At 36.3% G+C, this 19,092-nt stretch overlaps 1 protein-coding gene across 7 annotated transcripts in view; it reads left to right on the forward strand.

Moving 5' to 3' along the window:
* The window catches only part of ADGRB3 (adhesion G protein-coupled receptor B3), a 486,594-nt gene that overhangs the window by 439,196 nt on the left and 28,306 nt on the right, over positions 1-19,092 (forward strand). For all 7 annotated transcript variants that reach the window (XM_074861803.1, XM_074861802.1, XM_074861800.1 and 4 more), the window contains 6 exons: positions 1,154-1,304; positions 1,867-1,936; positions 6,722-6,788; positions 8,984-9,069; positions 12,525-12,623; positions 12,960-13,131. In XM_074861803.1, coding sequence (XP_074717904.1) covers positions 1,154-1,304; positions 1,867-1,936; positions 6,722-6,788; positions 8,984-9,069; positions 12,525-12,623; positions 12,960-13,131 — 645 coding nt within the window. The remainder of the gene's footprint in view (positions 1-1,153; positions 1,305-1,866; positions 1,937-6,721; positions 6,789-8,983; positions 9,070-12,524; positions 12,624-12,959; positions 13,132-19,092) is intronic.

Consider the following 19,092-nt stretch of genomic DNA (forward strand, 5'->3'; position numbering starts at 1 on the left):
TAATTAGAAATATAAAATCAACTAAAAAACATGCATGGTGTCATATACAGCTTATTCACAAATTTTTGTAGTTACCAGTAACGATATATACAACCATCTATATATAATTAGGAACTTGCATATTTGCTCCCTAAATAATTTGCTGAACTGGGATTATAGTAAAAAAAAATTGACTAGCCTTTTTTTTACATGTGTGTTAAATAACGATTGGATGTGTATGCCGCATAAAGAAATAATCATCAAAATAATATCTACATTTCTCAAGTATGATCTTGCATTGTTAATATTGGGGGTGTGAATTATTTTTTTTTACCTTGATATAATTTTGACACTTCAAATTTTGATAAAGATAAATTGTGATAAGGATATTCTTAACTTTACTGGTGTGGTTTTGGTTCTGGGGTACAACGGACACTGCATTTTGTAGCCTTCAACAGGCTTTTTAAGCAGCACAGTGGAGGGTAGATCACAATTTATGTGAAGAAGCTCATTTATATAAGCTACAATGTGAAGTTTAGCTAAGGGCTACAGTGACAAAAGAAAGCTGCTTTTCAGTTGACTGACACCCATAAAAACAATATCCAGGGTAATTGTTAAGGCTATGATACTTAAACCTGACTAAAAAGATCTCCAGCAGTATATTCCAATAGGTTAACGTTCTATAAGATTTAAATAAAAAATCGAATAAATCAAACAATCTATTGCCTCAAATTCAGATTTACTGTAGGATATTTCTGCGTGGAGGAAAAGAAAATGTAACTGACAATTAGGAACATTTGTATCCCCACATTTTCCTTATTCAGCTCTGTGAGATTTTGTAATCAGTAATTTTGTAACTTGCTTACGACAGTGGCCTTATGATGGTTCCCTGGTCAAAGTAAATGTGTACAGAAAAATCTGGTGGCATGATGTATTTTGTGTTCTTTGACCCTGCTCAGCACTCAGTGTTTGGGAAAACAGTCAAAACTTCTTCTGCCTAATCCCCGGCAACACCTCTCTTTCTTTTTCTCTCTCTTTGTGGCCACCACATCATAAAGGGGGAGTTGATGCTAAGTATAAAGGTCAAGATAATAGAATATGACAACTCTTTGAATTGAAAAGAGAAATGAGTGTCCCTAAGTATTCAGCATGAGCTTCTCTTTGCTCCCTGCAGGGCATCTGCACCACAACCACCGCATTTTTACACTTCTTCTTCTTAGCTTCATTCTGTTGGGTTTTGACAGAAGCGTGGCAGTCATATATGGCTGTTACTGGAAAAATTAGGACACGGCTCATAAGGAAACGTTTCCTGTGCCTTGGATGGGGTAAGTCTGTAAAAATCATTTCCTCAGAATCATTGAAATGAAACATTTAATGCAGAGACAATGTCAAGAATATCATCATTTCCTTCAGTAAACCTGAAAGATAGTAGACATCACATTACTAAAAAGAAAACTAGGTTAGGAGCCTTTCTACTTTATCTCAAGCTCAAACTATGCTGGGGTATATTTTAGCATTCTTTTATAAATGTGTTTTAACAAAATTTTAGAAGATTTTCAGCAGTGTAGTATGAAGAAATCAAAATAAAACAAGAAAAAACATTCACTGAATATTCATGAAGCCTCTTCCTAGTTCACTTTAAGACCTGTCAAATGTACCAGTAATTTAGCTACATCAAAGTGGTACACCGTGGGCAGAAAACAGTGTTCTCCTCCCTACCAGTGCTTCAGAAAAACAAATCCTGCAATAGCACTGTGTTTCATTAAATGATTCGTTCCATGTAAAATTGGCCATTTTACATTAGCTTGCTCTGTCATTTTTTGTCCAGGCAGAATAACAATTTTTTACTCAGCATCTAATGGTTATTACTGGTTTGGTTTTTTTCAGGTTTACCAGCACTAGTGGTTGCAATATCAATAGGCTTTACCAAGACAAAAGGATATGGAACAGCCCACTAGTAAGTCAATCTGAAATGATAAATTATGGTTTTAATTAACAAGACTGTCATACCCATGAGGAACTACATAGCATAGTCTAAAGGCTCTACAGGTATCTATTCACACTTGGAACTGCCCTAAGAGTCACTGCGTGGTCCACAAAAGAACAAAGAGAAAACCATATGCCAGTGTTGGACTGAGCTCAGTAAAACACCAGGGATCCTGGATTTCTTGTGAGATTTCTGAAGTAGCAAGCCTTTTAGAAACACTGAGGGTTAGGTCCATTTAGACACCTAACATTTAAATACATTTACCATAGAGAATGTTAAATGTAATGGCTAGTATTTGCCAACCTCTAAACATGTCTAAAACTACTGGCAAGAGTCTCTTTGGCACCCAGGTTTCTGCCCACCAAGCATGTACGTCAGCTTTAATGCCCCTGAGCTGTTTGGAGCCAAAGCCCCGCAGAAATCTCAAAATAGCTTTCCCATCCATCCCCTCTCTCCTGGAGTGCCTGATCCAGCCCATTTCCTGGGCTGGGCTGTACTTGAGAGACAGCGAGGAGGAGATCTGTATACTTCATTTACATTTTATTAATATAGTTCCTGTTTAGCCACCTGACTGTTTCAGTGCATACTTAGCACCCTGAAAAATTCACTCTGCAGTGAGGCTGCCCTTTGGTTGTCTCCTGCTGAAGAAGAAGCTCGTGCTGAGTGTCCCTCCTGCCAGCAGAGTGCTCCAACCATTGAGACGTTATATATGCAAGAGTGAGTTTCCTTCAGTCGTTCTGTTGGGAGCTCTCCTCACGTTGTCTAAGAAATTTAGTATGCATCTGGGCAGAAGGAGAGGAAATATGACTCTGTAGCCTCGTAATGAGGGCATTCATCAGAGATATGGATGAGTTAGGTCAAGTCCTCACTTCAATGAATATTTAATTATTGTCCTTAGCATCATCACTGAGTGAGATCAGGATTCCCCCTCCCCGTCCTGTGTGTCCCACCATCTTGGCACATGGTGGGGAAGGCTTCAAACCCTCATTCCATCTGTGGGTGGATAAGGATTCAAAACCAAATCTCCTCCTGAATACCGTCTCTAACCTCTGAGGTCTTTAGCTTAAAATGTGACAACATGCATCTTATATTTTTTTAATGGAGAATGGCTTACTTAAGTGCTTAACTTGCACTTATAGCTGGCAATCATTAGTGAAACAATGGTTAGCCATCTTTTGCGAATTATATTGAGGACCCGCTCCTCTGACATTTTTTTCTAACTAATATCTACTCATGTTGCTGGCTTTTTCATTATTTAGTCCTTGAACCAGGACTGGAGAACCATTTAGTCTGTGAGAATTACAAATCACAATATTACAATGTCCAGACATCATTGGGGATGTAGCTCTGTTCCTTGCAGGATCAATCCTATTGCATTTACTCTACTGAAATTATTAATGTGTGACTACTCGGTTTTAGTGTTGCTTCCTGCTTCCTTCCTAGGCTGAATGCATTTTTAAAAGAGGGTATACTGAAATATTCAGACAAAGCAACAAATCATTCATTAAGGCCAACCTGTAAAGTAAAATAGAGTATGTCTCTGTGCATATAACAGCTCCTCTCCCAGGATCCAAATTCAGCTGACACGGTACTGTGGAACAAAAGCACAAAAGAAGGTGTACAAGGGAGAAATAGAACCATAATGCAGCTTTGCCATTTTATTTGCAAATACATTTTCTTGGTATTTGACATCAGAATTACATAAGGAGAACAGGGAATGCAAGGAATGGAGATTTGTCCTCCATCACCAGCTGATGTGCTGTCCCACTCTAGAAGAATTGTGTCCCGTAACAACTGTTGGGTGGTATAAAAGCAGAGCTCCTGCTCCTTCTCCATCACTAAAGCCATTGCATAAGTTTTTTAACTGCTTACACTATGTTTGGCTGCAATCAATTACATGCATGCTGCCATCAGAAATGCGTCCTGTGGCAAACTATTCCTGGTCTGTAAGGTGCTATTTTTGAAAAACGGCAGTTTCAAATGGAGAAAATTAAGAGTGAAAATGAAGGAATTGATTCCAGTCCCACAGTCCCACACATGAAGAGATTGATGAAAAGGGAGAAGGCCCAAGGATCTTTGAAGCAGTTTCATACGGTATATGACTGGTGGGGGGTGGCTTGAATTGTTCACACTTGAATCAGTTCTGTGATCAACAGTCTTTCATTTCTGTCTTTTTCTTTCAGTCCTAATTTTTAAATAATTATATTACTGTACATTTAAAACTGCATGTGAAAAATATTTCACACAGACACTTGTACTGATATAGATACAGAAGCTGAAGGGATTTCCTAAAAATAATAAAAAAACAGTGAGAAGTTTTTAGATATTTCAGGATATCAGGAAAAGATTTGTGTGTCTGAAAGCTTGATTGTTTTTTCCAACTATTTCTGTGAGAAAAATAAATATGTTGTTACCTCTCTTCAGATGATCAGAGCTATGAAAGCACCACTACTACATGTTACAGTTAATAAATCTATGTGACCTACTCATGTTTACATACAGTGCTATATATTAATGAGTAGGAATTCCAGGAATTCATTATATCAGCAAAAATTAAAATTCCGTCATAGTCATGCTCTCCTAAGAGAAGGAACCTTTCTCCTGGAGAACATCAAACAGCTCACAAAATGTACAGGATACAGATACTTCATCACTCAGCAGAATTTTATGACCATATAACATGGACCCATAAAACCACCAGTGGATGCTCTTAATACTAATCAAGTTATATGGCTTTCTGCTATGTGGGAATCAGAGAGAAAGAAGACAGAACAGGGCAACAAAATAAAAACAACTGTAAAGCATAGAGAAAAGCTATCAGAGCAAAGAAAAAGAAGACGGAAAAATTAGTAAAAAATTGCCTTATGGTATAAGAAGACACCTGAGAATCTGTCTTCAGAAAGTCTTCAATGGAAAAAATGCATTTCGGATTCATCAACTGGAAGATATTGAATACATTGCAATAGTAACATCACACATTGTTGAAAATCAGATTGCTGAAAATTCAGATTGTGTAAAGAAAAAAGGACAACTTCTACATTTTTTTCCAGCTCTGCCTCTAAACGGAAGCTGGTCTTTTGTACAGCCTTTTTACTTGAGGGCATGGGAAAGGGAATAAAAATTTCTCCCTTGGTCTTAAAGATTTTTGTAGTAGAAACTGTTTTCTTTTTATTGAAAAAAAAAAAAAAAAAACCAAAAAAAAAACCACCCACAAAACTTTTTGACCCTTTTTTTCAGCACAGATAACTGAAATTATGTTTCAAATACAATACGTCAACAATTTTTATGAATTGATGTTTCCATCTCCCAGTAAACATAAAAATTTTAATTGCGTGTCCTAGTTACACAGAGTGGTCATCTTCACTAAGTTTAAAAGTTCATAGTGGTAGGGAAGTGCACTGTGAATACATTCCTCCCCCCTCTCAGAAGCCCATGTTCTCAGTCTCTCACAATAAATAACCTAGCTTTTGGAAAAATAGCAGGATAAATTGCAGGAAATTTTGAAAGCATTTTTCTTTGATATTACAAAAATAAATTGAACATTATCATTGCAGTTGTTTTTTGAGGTGGGATGTAGACTAGCCTGCCATGTATTACCTTTTTAACGGTGAAGCAGATATGAACTATTTGCATCAATTTATCATTCCAGAATTTAGCACACTGATGCAGTTGGGTTCACGTGGCAGATTTTACATGGCTTCATTGCAACAGGAAACAATTTTATTCTTTGCAGTTAGAATTCCAGCCCTAACAGACCATTAATATTAGGATGTGCTTCCATTTAATTTACTTGGTCTTCAAAAGTGCAAAAGCAGTACTGGAAAGTAAAGAAGATACGTATGATTCTGATGTGAATGTTTCTGGATGTCAGATCCAAGTAAATTATTTGAATGCATATACTTGAGTTTTCTTATATGTAGGTGTGATCGTGTATTCAAATAAACATGCAGTTCTTTGAATGTGTAATCACTGGGAAAACAGCACAGCTGCATTTACTTAAGTGTGTGAAGCTCCTGATCTTTTGCAGATATGGAAAGCTTTACATCGTGGTGTATCAAATATTTAGAATTTGATTCTGTAAGCACTCTGTGTTTGGAAATCTGATGGTTTTCAGTGAAAGCCCTGATGCAATATGACAAACTGCAAGATTAGTAGCTCACCAGAAAATACAGTTTTCAGATGCCTTAAAATATACATTTAAACTGTTTGCAAAATATCCCAGAGAATACAGAACAGTTAGATCATACATGATTTTTCTTTAATGGGAATATTATCTGTAAGACCCAATTCTAACAGCAATTACCATATGACAAGAGAAGATATGTAGAAACCTGTTTTTTCTGAAGTTCCATGTTACAGGTACTTGACCTTGAGACATTGTAAGTTGGAAATGTTGCTAGATACCTACCTGGCAAGTCCTCTTCAGTTAACTCATCGTAAATGATTAGAGGAGATTCAATAAAGATTTGCAAGCTTATTTTCTATTGTGCTCTTAATACATTTTAGGCATTTCAGTATATGTATAATTCACAGTGCAACTTTTGAAACATTAAAAATTGGTCATGGAAGTAACTGTCAACTCTCCACATCAGCATATCAACAAAGTAATTCTTTTTTGTGTGTGCATGTGAATATCTATATGTAGGATTGAACATACACCAGAAGAATCTCATGCTGTAGTAATTATTAATGTTTTCTTGGCAATGCATTATACTTATTTTTAATTTGTTAGTTCTTCTCTATTGTTCTTTCCAGCTGTTGGTTGTCTCTTGAAGGAGGGCTACTTTATGCTTTCGTTGGACCTGCAGCTGCTGTTGTCTTGGTAAACATTAATATAATTTCCAGTATTTTCATATGAAATGATGGAATGTGCTATTTAAATTATAAAAGCTTATCTATACCGTAGCATTACATTTTGATGCAAATACTGAGCTCAGTATTGTTTAACATACCTTCAGTATTTTAAATGCATGATTCATTTAATCGTATCACTTCTTTATACCAGTTATCTCTCCATGTTTACGCAGTAAGCTGTGAAAGGATAATGTACTGATTAGTGGCACAGAAAACTTGTTACAGGCATCACTGAGTTATTATCAGTAGCATCTATGCAATTGTCACTGCCTTGTGAAGTTCAGTGACAGTCTTGATAGAGTGCTGCTTGGCAGTGTATCGCTGTGCCAGCAAAAGCAACAGAAGGAGTGGAACCAGCCAGCAAGTTCTCCATGGCTACTGCTTTTGAAGGCAAAGAAAAAAATGATCATAGCTGAGAAATGTTACTCATTTGTGTATTAATCTTCTACATGTCTTCTACAATGCATTTAGGTGTAGGATTCACTTTGCCTAATTGTAGACATCTGCAGTGTAGATTTCTGCATCTAAGCTAGTTATCCCAGCCATATTTCATTGTCAGTGGACAAAAATACACACTTCTAGAGCTTAAACCATTAGAAGCATTTTGGGTGTCTACTTCAGGGTAGGATGAATTGCACCCTACACCCTATTGGCTATCAGTCATCTGCTCTGCAGTCTGTATGGATTTTTTACAATAATTTGTTTAGCATTTTTCCCTTACAGATTTTGAATCTAGTTCTTCGTTCCACTCCACCAATTTTATACTAAGGTAGCTCTATCAACACTGGTTATTTCTGATTTTCCCTTGCAAAAGGGAATCAGCCTTAGTAGTCATCAAAGATACAGCCGTTTAGCTACATAGATTTTCCTGAAATGGATGTTTACTACTCCCATAGAGTTTGTCTCATCATTGCCTGGAGTCAAGCCAGGATCCTTTTGTACAACTCACAGTCCCTGTCATGATAGAGGAGCCAAGGATGTTTACAAAAAGCCAGTCATAATTTTCACATGGAACTCTATGTTCTCTGTGTAATTGGCAAGCTTTATTCAGAGATGCTTGAAGTTCACAGTCGCAGTTTGCCCTACCATTAGCTAGTAGCTGTGGAAGGAGCTGTTCCATGCAGCCACTTAAGCCTAAGTGTATGAAGCAAAAGAATTATATAACATCAGCTGAAAAATGTAAATGCTGAAAATAAAGTGATGATAAGAAAAGCTGAAAAGAGTTGGCAGGACAGACTGGCAACAATTAGGTATTTTGGCACAGGTCTTGAAAAATCTGTTTGAAAGGAAAAAAGGATTACCCTTTTCTAATGAAAAAAAAAAAAAAAAAGGAACATTTCTTTAATAGATTTAGAACTTGGTATTACCTTTTTGCAGGGCCATGTAGAGACACGGTTCATAGAGTTCACTGCAATAATACAAATGGATAATAACAGTCATTAAGTTGTCCATTAAATGCCATTAGTATGTCCATTAAGTGCCAAAGTCTGACTGCTGAAACACTTGAATTTTTTTTCAGGTTAGGTCTTCAACCCGTGTATGTGATCATAACACCACTTACTTTAATGCAGCTAAACAGACTTACCCCAGGCATTTATCTGGCCCACAAAAAAAAAAGGAAATTGCAGTCAAACAAGGCTCAAGACTGGCATTTTGGTGAATGACATAGAGAGTGACTAATCTGCAGGAAGATACAGAAAACCACAGGCTGGTTCTGCATAAGTGGGAACACCCACATGGGCCATAAATGCTTAAAAAGGAATACAGTTACGGTCATCGTGTGCTCTGACTAGCTCTCCTCTGTGCGCACAACTCAAATGCAGTCGTTTTCCTGGAATAGGGTATATAGTTGCAATTAAAGGCAAGAAAATATTAAAGCTATAGTACTTAAGCTTCTGGCCAGCAGACATGTACACATATAACTTGATAGCAGGCATAATTCAAGATTCAAAATTAAGCCTGTTGAGTGTGTGTATGTATTTCCCATTTGAGAATTCAGCCCTTTGGTGTGCTGAGGGACAGTGTTACACAATTTCTGCAGGAATACTCAGAAATGTAACAGGAGGCATTTTGAAGTCCTGTAAGAGCCTTTTTCTGAAGTAACAGGATAAGATATTTTATTTCAGGAACTGAAAGATCAACTGTTTGTTTTCTTTTTGACAGGTTAATATGGTGATTGGCATTTTGGTATTTAATAAACTTGTTTCCAGAGATGGAATCCTAGATAAAAAGCTCAAACACAGAGCGGGGTAAGCCACAACTGGGTTATTTTAAAGTATATTAAAATTGTATCACCAATTTTCAATTACAGATATTCACAAAAAATGCTTTTGATTGTGCTTTAAACTTTTATATCAGTGTAACAGTGTGTCTAACAGATTCCATTCATCTCCAAAGCTGCCGTTGCATTATCCTGAGGGAATGCAACTAAACAAACTAAACATAATAAAACACAAGTACAACAGTATTAAGTTAATACGAATGAAGATTAAACAAATCTGAGCAGAGGTTTCACAAGATTGTCACACATGTAAAGTTGTTGCAGTTAGGAAAACAGTTTTATGAACTGTGTGTGCTGAAGGAACTGATTATTTTTGTCTAGCTGTCAAATTTAATTACTACTATGTGAAATGTTACTAATTTGTGTAAACTGTTATAAAGTATATTTTACAGCAATATATCCTTTACTTGAGGTCAATGTTATTCTGCCATTCTGACTATGTGAAGAATTTGCCTTTGTTCTTACATCCATATCTACATAGATATGTGTTCTAAATTAATGTAACGGGATTTCAAAGTAAAAACCCATATTTTAAAAGCTAAACAAGAAATGGCAATTCTGTGTTATTATTTACTTGCATTTACATTAAAATTCTGAGTTTTATCATGAGAAGAAAGGATTAAGACAGTGGTGGTATCAGAAACTTTTTCAGTGGATGGCAATGATTTGAAGTACTGAGCAGCAAAACTAGATTCATTCCATATTGGAGAAAAGTATTTTACAAGTGCATCATCACCTTCTTAATGCTTATGAATGTATATTTAAACTTTGAGTAACCATTTTTTGCAGCTACATGTTCTAGTATTGTCTTTTGGGCCAGCTAGTAGTTCACACCACCAATATCTGCATTTCTAGCAATGATAAGCAATGATACCTTCATTTTGGTGTGCATTATTGCTATGGGTAAATTTATTACAGCTTCACTTTGAATTATTTTACCATTTCACTAACAGTAGCATTCCTAATAAATTCAATTCATTGGTTAGATGAGCAAATTTATGATAAATACTTCAGCTGTGTGATTTTCATTTAATATTAATTCAATTACATCTTTCTGGTTTTCAACTCTCTCACCATCATTCTGACAACTACATACTGAAAACTTTCATTTTGTTCCTTCTCTTTTCCTCCTTTTTCACTAGAAAGTATTGATTTCTTAACCTTACTTTTGTCTACATTGCTCCATCAACATTCTTAACTGTGTAATAACACTGATGAAATCTAGAATATTATAGAACTACCCAAATTATTTCAAGAGTAGGAATAACTTAGTAATCAACAATTCAAATTCACATCTGGCCTAATTCCAGTGATTTAAGGAGTTGGAGCAGCCATGGGTTTGGCTTTGTACATTTTCTAAGGATATCCAGGCTTAGATTTTAACTGCACTTCTTTTTCCAGCTACTCAATTGTAGGGTATAGAAATCTGTCTGTTTGCTTATAGTATACTTTCCTGATGAAACAAACAACTTGCTTTCTAATTGTGCAACTTAGTAAAAAGGTATTTTATTTTAAAATAAATGGATAAAGAACTAAAAATTATTCTATCAGAAACAATCCAACTATTCTGGAAAAGCATGTAGATACCCTAACGAGAAACAGTCTTAACTTTTGTGATAGTATGAGATGGTGGTTTGGCAACAGCATTCCTTGATACTACTTAGCAGATGATGGGTCTTAAGTCATTCTTTGGTGCATAGAAATTGGTGTGGCATTTGACCTCCAATAAAAAGGGGATTGTCACTCATTTCTCAAGTGTTTCTTGTCAGCCATGCTCAGGAAGCCAACTTTATTCTTTCTGGCAAACTCATACCTGTCAAAAGTTCAGTCAAAAGTTCAGCTGTAGAAATCATTTATGTATGATTTAAAGCAGTGAATGGGGCAAAATATGCTAGTCAGTATGCTTTTTACTACCTTAATAAGCATATGGAGAATCAACAAGTGGGGGAAAAAAAGGCTATGTTGTTTTGGTGGATCTCCATCATTTTCCTGGCATAAGGGATAGCATAGATATATGCCCAGACAGAAAGATTATATTTGATTTGTATACACAACAAGTTCTATTATTATTTGCAAGATCCAGAACAGATCTATAGAGGTAAAGAGAATAATCCAGTCTGGTAGCGTTGAAGTATTGCCAAAGTCAGAAAGTATTTTCCCAAGCTTAGTTTAAGCTTACCCAAGGCATTTTTCTAGTTCATTTGTTAATGTAGATCTTTAATTGGTGTAAACTGATGTGGCTTCACTGAGTTCTTTTCATACTCCACAATCACCTTATACAAGGTCATGGTTCTCACTGTTTTCTTATGGAAAATAATTGCATTTTTATGGAAAATATACTGAACTTTTTTATGGAAAATCTTCATATGTTTTATCGAAATGGAAACCACTGGAGTTCAATGTTGTTTTGGGCAGTATGCTAAAAATCTTCTGAATGCTGGGTTTGGAAATAAAAAGGAGTTCCATTGTTTGAAATAACTGGGAAATAAATGAAGTGTACCTATCTTCACCATGTTGACCACTTTCCAGCTAGGAATAGGTAAAGCATCCTTCCTGTGGTATCTCAGTCAGCTGTGGTTATTCCTGGTTCTGACACCAGAAAGAAAAGGAATAGTAAAAGTCTTTATTCGGTTGACTCAGGAATTTGAATGCATGCTGTATGTAAAAGAAAATTTAAATTCCAGGTTTTGCCCTTAACTCTTCTGACAGGTGCCGAGGTACAATTGTCCATATGAAATGCTTTGAGCTTAATGCTTGTGTACTGTGTTTTATTAAAATGCAAAACAAGTCACCCTTTTTTTAGTACAAACTGATATTTATTTCATCAGATTCCATACATTTCAAGCCCTGTATTCAGACCTTCATGTGGCATGAATAAAATCACTCCAGATGTTAGTGGGCCATTCAGATCACTAGTACAAATCTGTCTGTACAGTATTCCCATACTGATTTGATGCTTGAATACATTTTACAGGTTTCTTTCCCTATTAATGCTCTGTAATTGTACATACTTCATACTCCTCCTTTAAATGTCTTATACTCTTTCTCAAGCAATTTTAGCTACAACAGTTTTTTAACAGGTCTGAATAGAGGGATTTCACTTTGTGTGTCTATCCTAGCACGTGCTTACGTTTACTTCAGTGTACTGAGCAGTTTTGATCACTGGACATTTGGGGCCCTTTTTTAGCTTAAACAGAAGAAATAGAGTCTGCATGAAATGAAGCCCCATAGCATTAACATTTAAAGCTAACAATAATGTAAAATACAAAGTACAGTTTTGCAGCAACATAGAGCATTCATCCTGAATAAGTCTACTTACTTTTTCTGCATGACGTCATATTTAAAAGCTAAATTTCAGTAGCAACGTTTTTTGGTGACAATTCAATATTTTGTTCTTTTTGTGGGTGTTCTGTTTGTTTGCAGTCAGATGAGTGAGCCTCATAGCGGTTTGACGCTCAAATGTGCCAAGTGTGGAGTAGTTTCAACAACAGCTTTGTCAGCCACCACCGCCAGTAATGCCATGTTAGTCCTGATCATTTACATCTTCTTGTTACAAATCTTATACAGTGCATGTGAGACAATAGTTTGATGATGACAACTGTGTTTGCTAACACTGTATAGAGTGCTGAGCACGTTTAAATACTTTTTAACAAAAAAAAAAAAATATTGCAACTGTGTTTATTAACTGAATACAGGATGTTCTTTAGAACATAAAGTACGACACTGTTACATTCTTGTCTGTGACTTTCAAGTTAACTTGATAAAGTGCCATCCTTAAATATGTTTTATTTTAATAGTGAGCTTTTAATCTTTTTTTTTACAATATTACAATGCTGCTTTTCTCTTTTTGTTCAATAGGGCATCCCTTTGGAGTTCCTGTGTGGTGTTGCCACTTCTAGCCCTGACTTGGATGTCTGCAGTTCTGGCCATGACAGACAAAAGATCAATATTATTTCAGATACTTTTTGCAGTATTTGATTCATTACAAGGCTTTGTTATTGTCATGGTCCATTGTATTCTCCGAAGGGAGGTGAGGAATGGCTTCCCAGTTTTCTAAAGGGCTGTGCTCCTGTTAATCTCCCAACTACTCTTTAATGTTATATACAGCTTGCTCTGCGGAAATATATTTCATAGAAGGAGAAAAATATTAGATGGTGAAATGTAGAGGAGCAAGTGAAAGAGAGAGGAGGAAAATCAGTTAATTCCAGGTGTAGAATGTCAGTTTCAGTATAAAACTGTACCCACTTAATCAAAGGTGGCTTTTGATCAGTCCAAAATTCAGTTTAAGTGTTAGGCTTTCCCAATATTGTGAGTATAGGGAAATGCTAATATGAATGCCCTTTTCCTGAGGACCAAAAGCTATAGATTTTTACAGTCTCTAAAACTGATTCAAACACAAAACCATTTCTGCTTATACTGTCCCTGAAAGAGGACACAAGGAGATGAGGTGTTACATTGGTGAAGGTCTACCCTTTCAGTTTTACAAACTCAGGTACATACTTAAGGTAACATGCTTAAGTTATGGGGATAGTGAGGATGAAGATAGATGAATGCTTTGAGAGCAGCAAGGAAAAGCTAGTACCGCGGCCTGCCCTTCACAGCTCAGGGCCACCCACCACAGAATTTGTTACCACTGAAATCTGATGTCAAGGCTACCACACAAGTGCTCTTTAATCTGTCTGTGGTGACAGCTTCTCTAACCTATCTAACCTTCTAACTAACCCTACATTTTTATTGAGATAAGTTTGAGAACAGTAACGCAACAGCTTTGCTGGCAGATCTGTGGTAGTGGAACTGTCTATCAAAAATGAACAGGCGGAGCTGTACTGGAGAGCAGTAACATGGTCCACCAGCATACCTATGCATTAGCCATTTATCAACTTCAGGATATTTACCACACCAATAAACCAAATTACAATGTCTAACATGGTTCCTTGTGATGTGCAGGAGTTATTGAAAAGCACTTCAGGACTAAAAAGACAGGAAGATGATTCAAGAAAGTTTATTGTCAATGCTGGGTGAGGAATCTCACACAGTGGTTTCTCTTTCCACCATTCACACCCTTTAAACATTGAAACTCACAATTATGAGTGACATAATTTAATTCATTCTTTCAGTAGTGTACCATTTTGCATGATCTTTATATCACTATCCTACAGAGTATGCATACATTACAATCTTATCAAAGAATTAAGTTTTAAATTTTTAAGGAAAAAACTTATCAATATCTTGCAGAAATTAGTACCATCCATTGCGCTGACTTCATCCCACTTTATTCAAGCTGCTAGAGGCTATAAACTTTTGTTTCTCTTAGTTTATCAGCTTTCATAGTGGAAGGGGCTTGTCTCCTTTAATACCTTATCTTTTTTCTTCTTTTTCCAAATTCTTTTTTTTGTTCAGTATATGTTCAGGATAAGAAATAATACAACAAATCTATTTTATGTAGAACTGTCTTGCTATCCCCTTATTTTCTGCAGCATTTTCTTTCCCCCTATGATTTACATCTCTGAAAGAGAGTATTCTCATCTGTAGAATGGAAAACCATCATTTCACATATTCTTTTAGTAAAACGGTAAGACACTGCAACTATTTTCAGCAGAGAGAATGGCAGCTCCATACTGGTTTTCCTGTCTATGAAACCTGTATTTCCATTGGGATATATTAATTAGCCTGGAAAGGGCATACCACCTCCCACTTACTGTCCTGAGGAACCATTTTTATTTAAAAATATATATCTTTAGCTCAAGGTTGCAGATGAAACCTTCAAAAGAAAAGCAGTATAAACAGCATTATCTTTCATAGAATCATAAAATATCTCAAGTTGGAAGGGACCTATAAAGATCATTGAGTCCAACTCGTTGCTCCTCGCAGGAGTACCTAAAACTAAACAATATGACTAAGACCATCATCCAGATGCTCCTTGAACTCTCAATAGGCTTGGTGCTGTGACAACTTCCCTGGGCAGCCTATTCTAGTGACTGACCACCCTCTCAGTGAAGAACCTTTTCCTGATGTCCAATCTGAACTTCCCTTGATGCAACTTCATTCCATTTCCTTGTGTCCTTTGTGAGGGTGCAGAGAGGTTGCAACAGTTATTAGTGATTATCAGTCATTGATTTTGTCAAGAAATGGACCAAAATCCATGAGAAATTCTGAATGTAATATGGCGTAGCAGTGTTTAAAATTAAAAAAAAATCAGACATTAAAGCCTGCCTCAGTGCAGTAATGCATGAGTTTATTTGGGAAAAAAATATTTTAACTGCTTAAGATGAAATTGAATGGGCATCTTCCCACAATGCCCCAAGCCTTGAATTCAAGACAGGTTCCCTACTCTAATGAGAGCTATTTGCTGCAAATGCTTTGTTCCCAGGGATTGCTCAGATATTGCTGAACATCTCCTGGAAATGTTCTTGTCTGACCCTACTCACAGGTAGGACTGTGGTGATAGAGGTGGAATTAGTGTTTTCCATAAGTAAACTCAGTTTTCAAATTCGTAGGGTACCTTGACTTGAACCACGTAACTCACTGGTTCTAGTGTAAGCAATACACAAAAATATCTGCTTATAAAGATATTTATACAGGAATTTAGAATCTGAATTGTTTGTGTGTAGGCAATCAGCTAGTTATGGTTTGTTTTATTTGCTGCTCTTTTAACCGATTACATATACATATCTTATATAACTGCAAAGAATCATTACTTTATTTAACTACTTAAAGGAGTTGTTCCCGCAAGCCAGTCTTGAGAATTATACCTCCTGGTCCTGATGCTGAAACTCTAGAAGAAAGGCATTTGATAAAACAGCTAATCAATCTATCTACATGATATTGTAAAAAAAAGACCTCATGAGAAGATTTCCCAGTGAGGCCCAAAAAGCACCTAGGTTTGATAATGTTGTCCCTTATCAAAAAAGGGAAAGGAGTTTTTTCTTCAGTCATGAGAACATGGGCAGAATTAAATGTACAGAGACAACTTATTCACTAATAAGTAGATTATCTCCAGTCAAGATGATGATAGTGGTGGTGATGGAAGACAAAGAAGCCTAGGCATATTGCTGTTTGAATTATATTTGACAGAGCACATTGAATCTTCTTTAGTCCTCCAGATTTAAATGGTAAACTGGGAAAAACACCCGAGGAACTAATTAAGGTGGGTTTTTTTAATATGGGAAAAGAAAATTAATAGAAATCTCTTCAAGAACAGCAAAGAAGTAAAAGTTGATGCACTTAAACAATTTTGGTTTCAACAATGTGTACAGTCTGCACTTACACAGACCAGTTTGCAGCAGCAAAGACATAATTGTTTACTGGAAGAAGTTCCTACACAGAAAGAGATGTAACTCCAGTAATTTATGTTTCAGTCTGGCTCTAGAGAGTCTGGCTTTCTAGCTCCAGACACCCTTAGGTGTGTACAAGCCAAGATAGTGGCCATCATGCAGTCTTTGCACTGCACAGGGTACCTCCCCAGCTGAAAGATAGTCTGTTACTTTCTGTTGTCTGCAAAAGCATTTTGCTCTGCCAGTGCCTGTCAGGGAAACCCTGCCAACATATTTGTCACTCTTGATGACAGCTACAAAGCTATCTCAGTTATAGCCTATAGGATTGATCTAATATTTATAGTATGCCAGCACAGGCAAAACAATAATTCTGACTGTCAGAAAAAAAAGTATGGGATGGAATATATCACCATAAAATTCAAACAAAGAAGAGGACAGCCCTGATTTACTATGCCTTTATTGTTGTTACATTACAAAAAGACACAGACTTTCACAATTATATATATATGACCCCTGTTTTTCCTCTTAGTTATATCGGTATAAACATAAATGATGGAAACATTTTTTACTTTCTCTATCATATGCTGTATCAATAATCTTGTGCAAGGGCTGTATCAAAAAGCCAGAAAGGTTCACTAAGACATACAACTAGAAGGCAATTAAATGATGTGTTGTGTCTGTTTCTGCCCTCTATCAGTGTCTTCTGGAGAGACATTAAATCTTTCTACAATTCTGTTTCCCAGCTTCTAAGATAAATATAATACTTAACCATGAGACCTCTTACAGACCGTTTGGGAGTTAGGAAAGAAAAATGCAAAATAAGTGTTAGGTATTATTGCTTTATCTTGCCTTCTTAGTCCAGAGAGCCTAGTATTTTTTTCTCTTCTTGCTCTTTAAATACCTAATTCGTCCTTGGAAGATGGTGAGGCATGTGTCACAGAACAGAGCATGATAGGAGAGGTGAGTGCTGAAGCTTCTCCATCAGAGCAAACCAGTTTGCCTGACCTGCTTTAACATGAGATTGTCTAAAGCTAATTTGAATCACACTGAGTAGTAACTCCTGTTAATGCTGGTGATGGCAGGAACCCACATGTCTTTTCTCCTTTTGCTGTGCTCTGCTGACTAGAGAGCATTTGGATTAAATGCATCGTTGGCGTATAAAGCCCACATTTCTATATTGCAGGAGAAAAATAGAGTGCATGAGTAGGGAGAGGGTAAGTTATAAAAGCTTGGAGTTGGTTACTGTTGCTAAGGAAACCACTTCCCTGGTATCCGCATGTTCATCACATCTGTGTCTCCTGTTCTGCCTGGCTCTAAGAAAATCTTGTAACTTGATTTTAAGGGGGTGGAGGGGTGGGGAACAAGATTATGTTTCAAAGCAAAATATAAAGACTTTATTCAAACAACAAGTTTGAACAAGCACTTTAGAAAAATAAGCTGGCATTTAAAAAGTTCAGCCTTTTTGTTTCTGACTTGTGTGAGGACACCTAGAAATTGCAACATATGTTGATATGATGGGTACAGCTACATTTGACATTCTGTTAACATGTTCAAATCATATTCTGCTTGCACTTCAGAAACATTGTAAGAAACATCAAGATTCACCACTTTAATATAGAAGGTAGTGAAAGTAGGACATGAGATTCTTGAGATCTCTGGAGCTATCTGAACTGGGGAAGCTTTATGAACAGAGTCCCAAAAATGAGGGCCACTGCATAGAATGAGAGGTCACATAATGTGTTCTGAGTGCTTTAGGGTCAAGTGTCATGAAGCTTGAGATAAGATTCAGCACAGCTGTGGATACTTTGGAGGGAGCAATTTTTTTTTTTTTTGTCAAATCACTGTGCCGGTGCTTATGCAAGAGCACAAAAGGCTGAAGTGTGACCTTACTTCAGCACTGATAAAGTGAGAGAAGTCTTGGCTTAAATTTGCAACAACTGGGAGAATTAAATTTATGTCAAACACATGGAAAACCACAGCAAGTGTAGTGCTTAAAATCAGAGAGAGTAGTGCTTAAAGTCATGGTACAGGCCAAGCACACTTTACATTACCCTACCACATATGGGAAGTCTAGGTGTTTTGAAATCAATTCAAACCTTCCCACCTTGCTTCATTCTTCTTTCTGCTCTATATTAGTATTCCTCCACCTGCAGCAGTCACTTATCAAGACTGCAGAGCACTCTTACTCATTTAAGGGTTGAGCACTTTAAAATAATGCTTCCTAATTACAAAAATAAATTATTTTTTTTTTCTATTTCATTTTCCCATTTGTGAAAGCTCTTATACAGCTTGCTGTAGAATATGATGTATTGAAAGGGAACGCCTTTTCATCAGCAGCAATTAATGAATTATCCTCTTCTGCTCTTCACAAAATGTCCATGAGTAGAATATGATTTTCTCCCTTTTAATTATTCTGAATAAGACATCAAGTAATTTCTACAGATAATAATGGTATGTAGATTTTTGTAGGCATTCCATTGAGAGTATTTTCATATTCAAACAAGAAATGATACTAGATTTTTTTGGTTGGAGGTCACCCAACTAAGTTCCCATTTTCCAAGTCATATCTTGCAATCAGGTTGCAAATATGAATACTTGCATTTCTGGAATGAAAATTCACATTCTAAAACTTAGATTATATTACTATATTAGAATGCACCTGAGGATACGTATAGAAGTGGAAAAAATTAGGTTTTGCATTCAAAGAAATATTCTCT

Source organism: Strix uralensis, chromosome 3 (assembly GCF_047716275.1).
Source record: "Strix uralensis isolate ZFMK-TIS-50842 chromosome 3, bStrUra1, whole genome shotgun sequence".
Taxonomy (NCBI): domain Eukaryota; kingdom Metazoa; phylum Chordata; class Aves; order Strigiformes; family Strigidae; genus Strix; species Strix uralensis.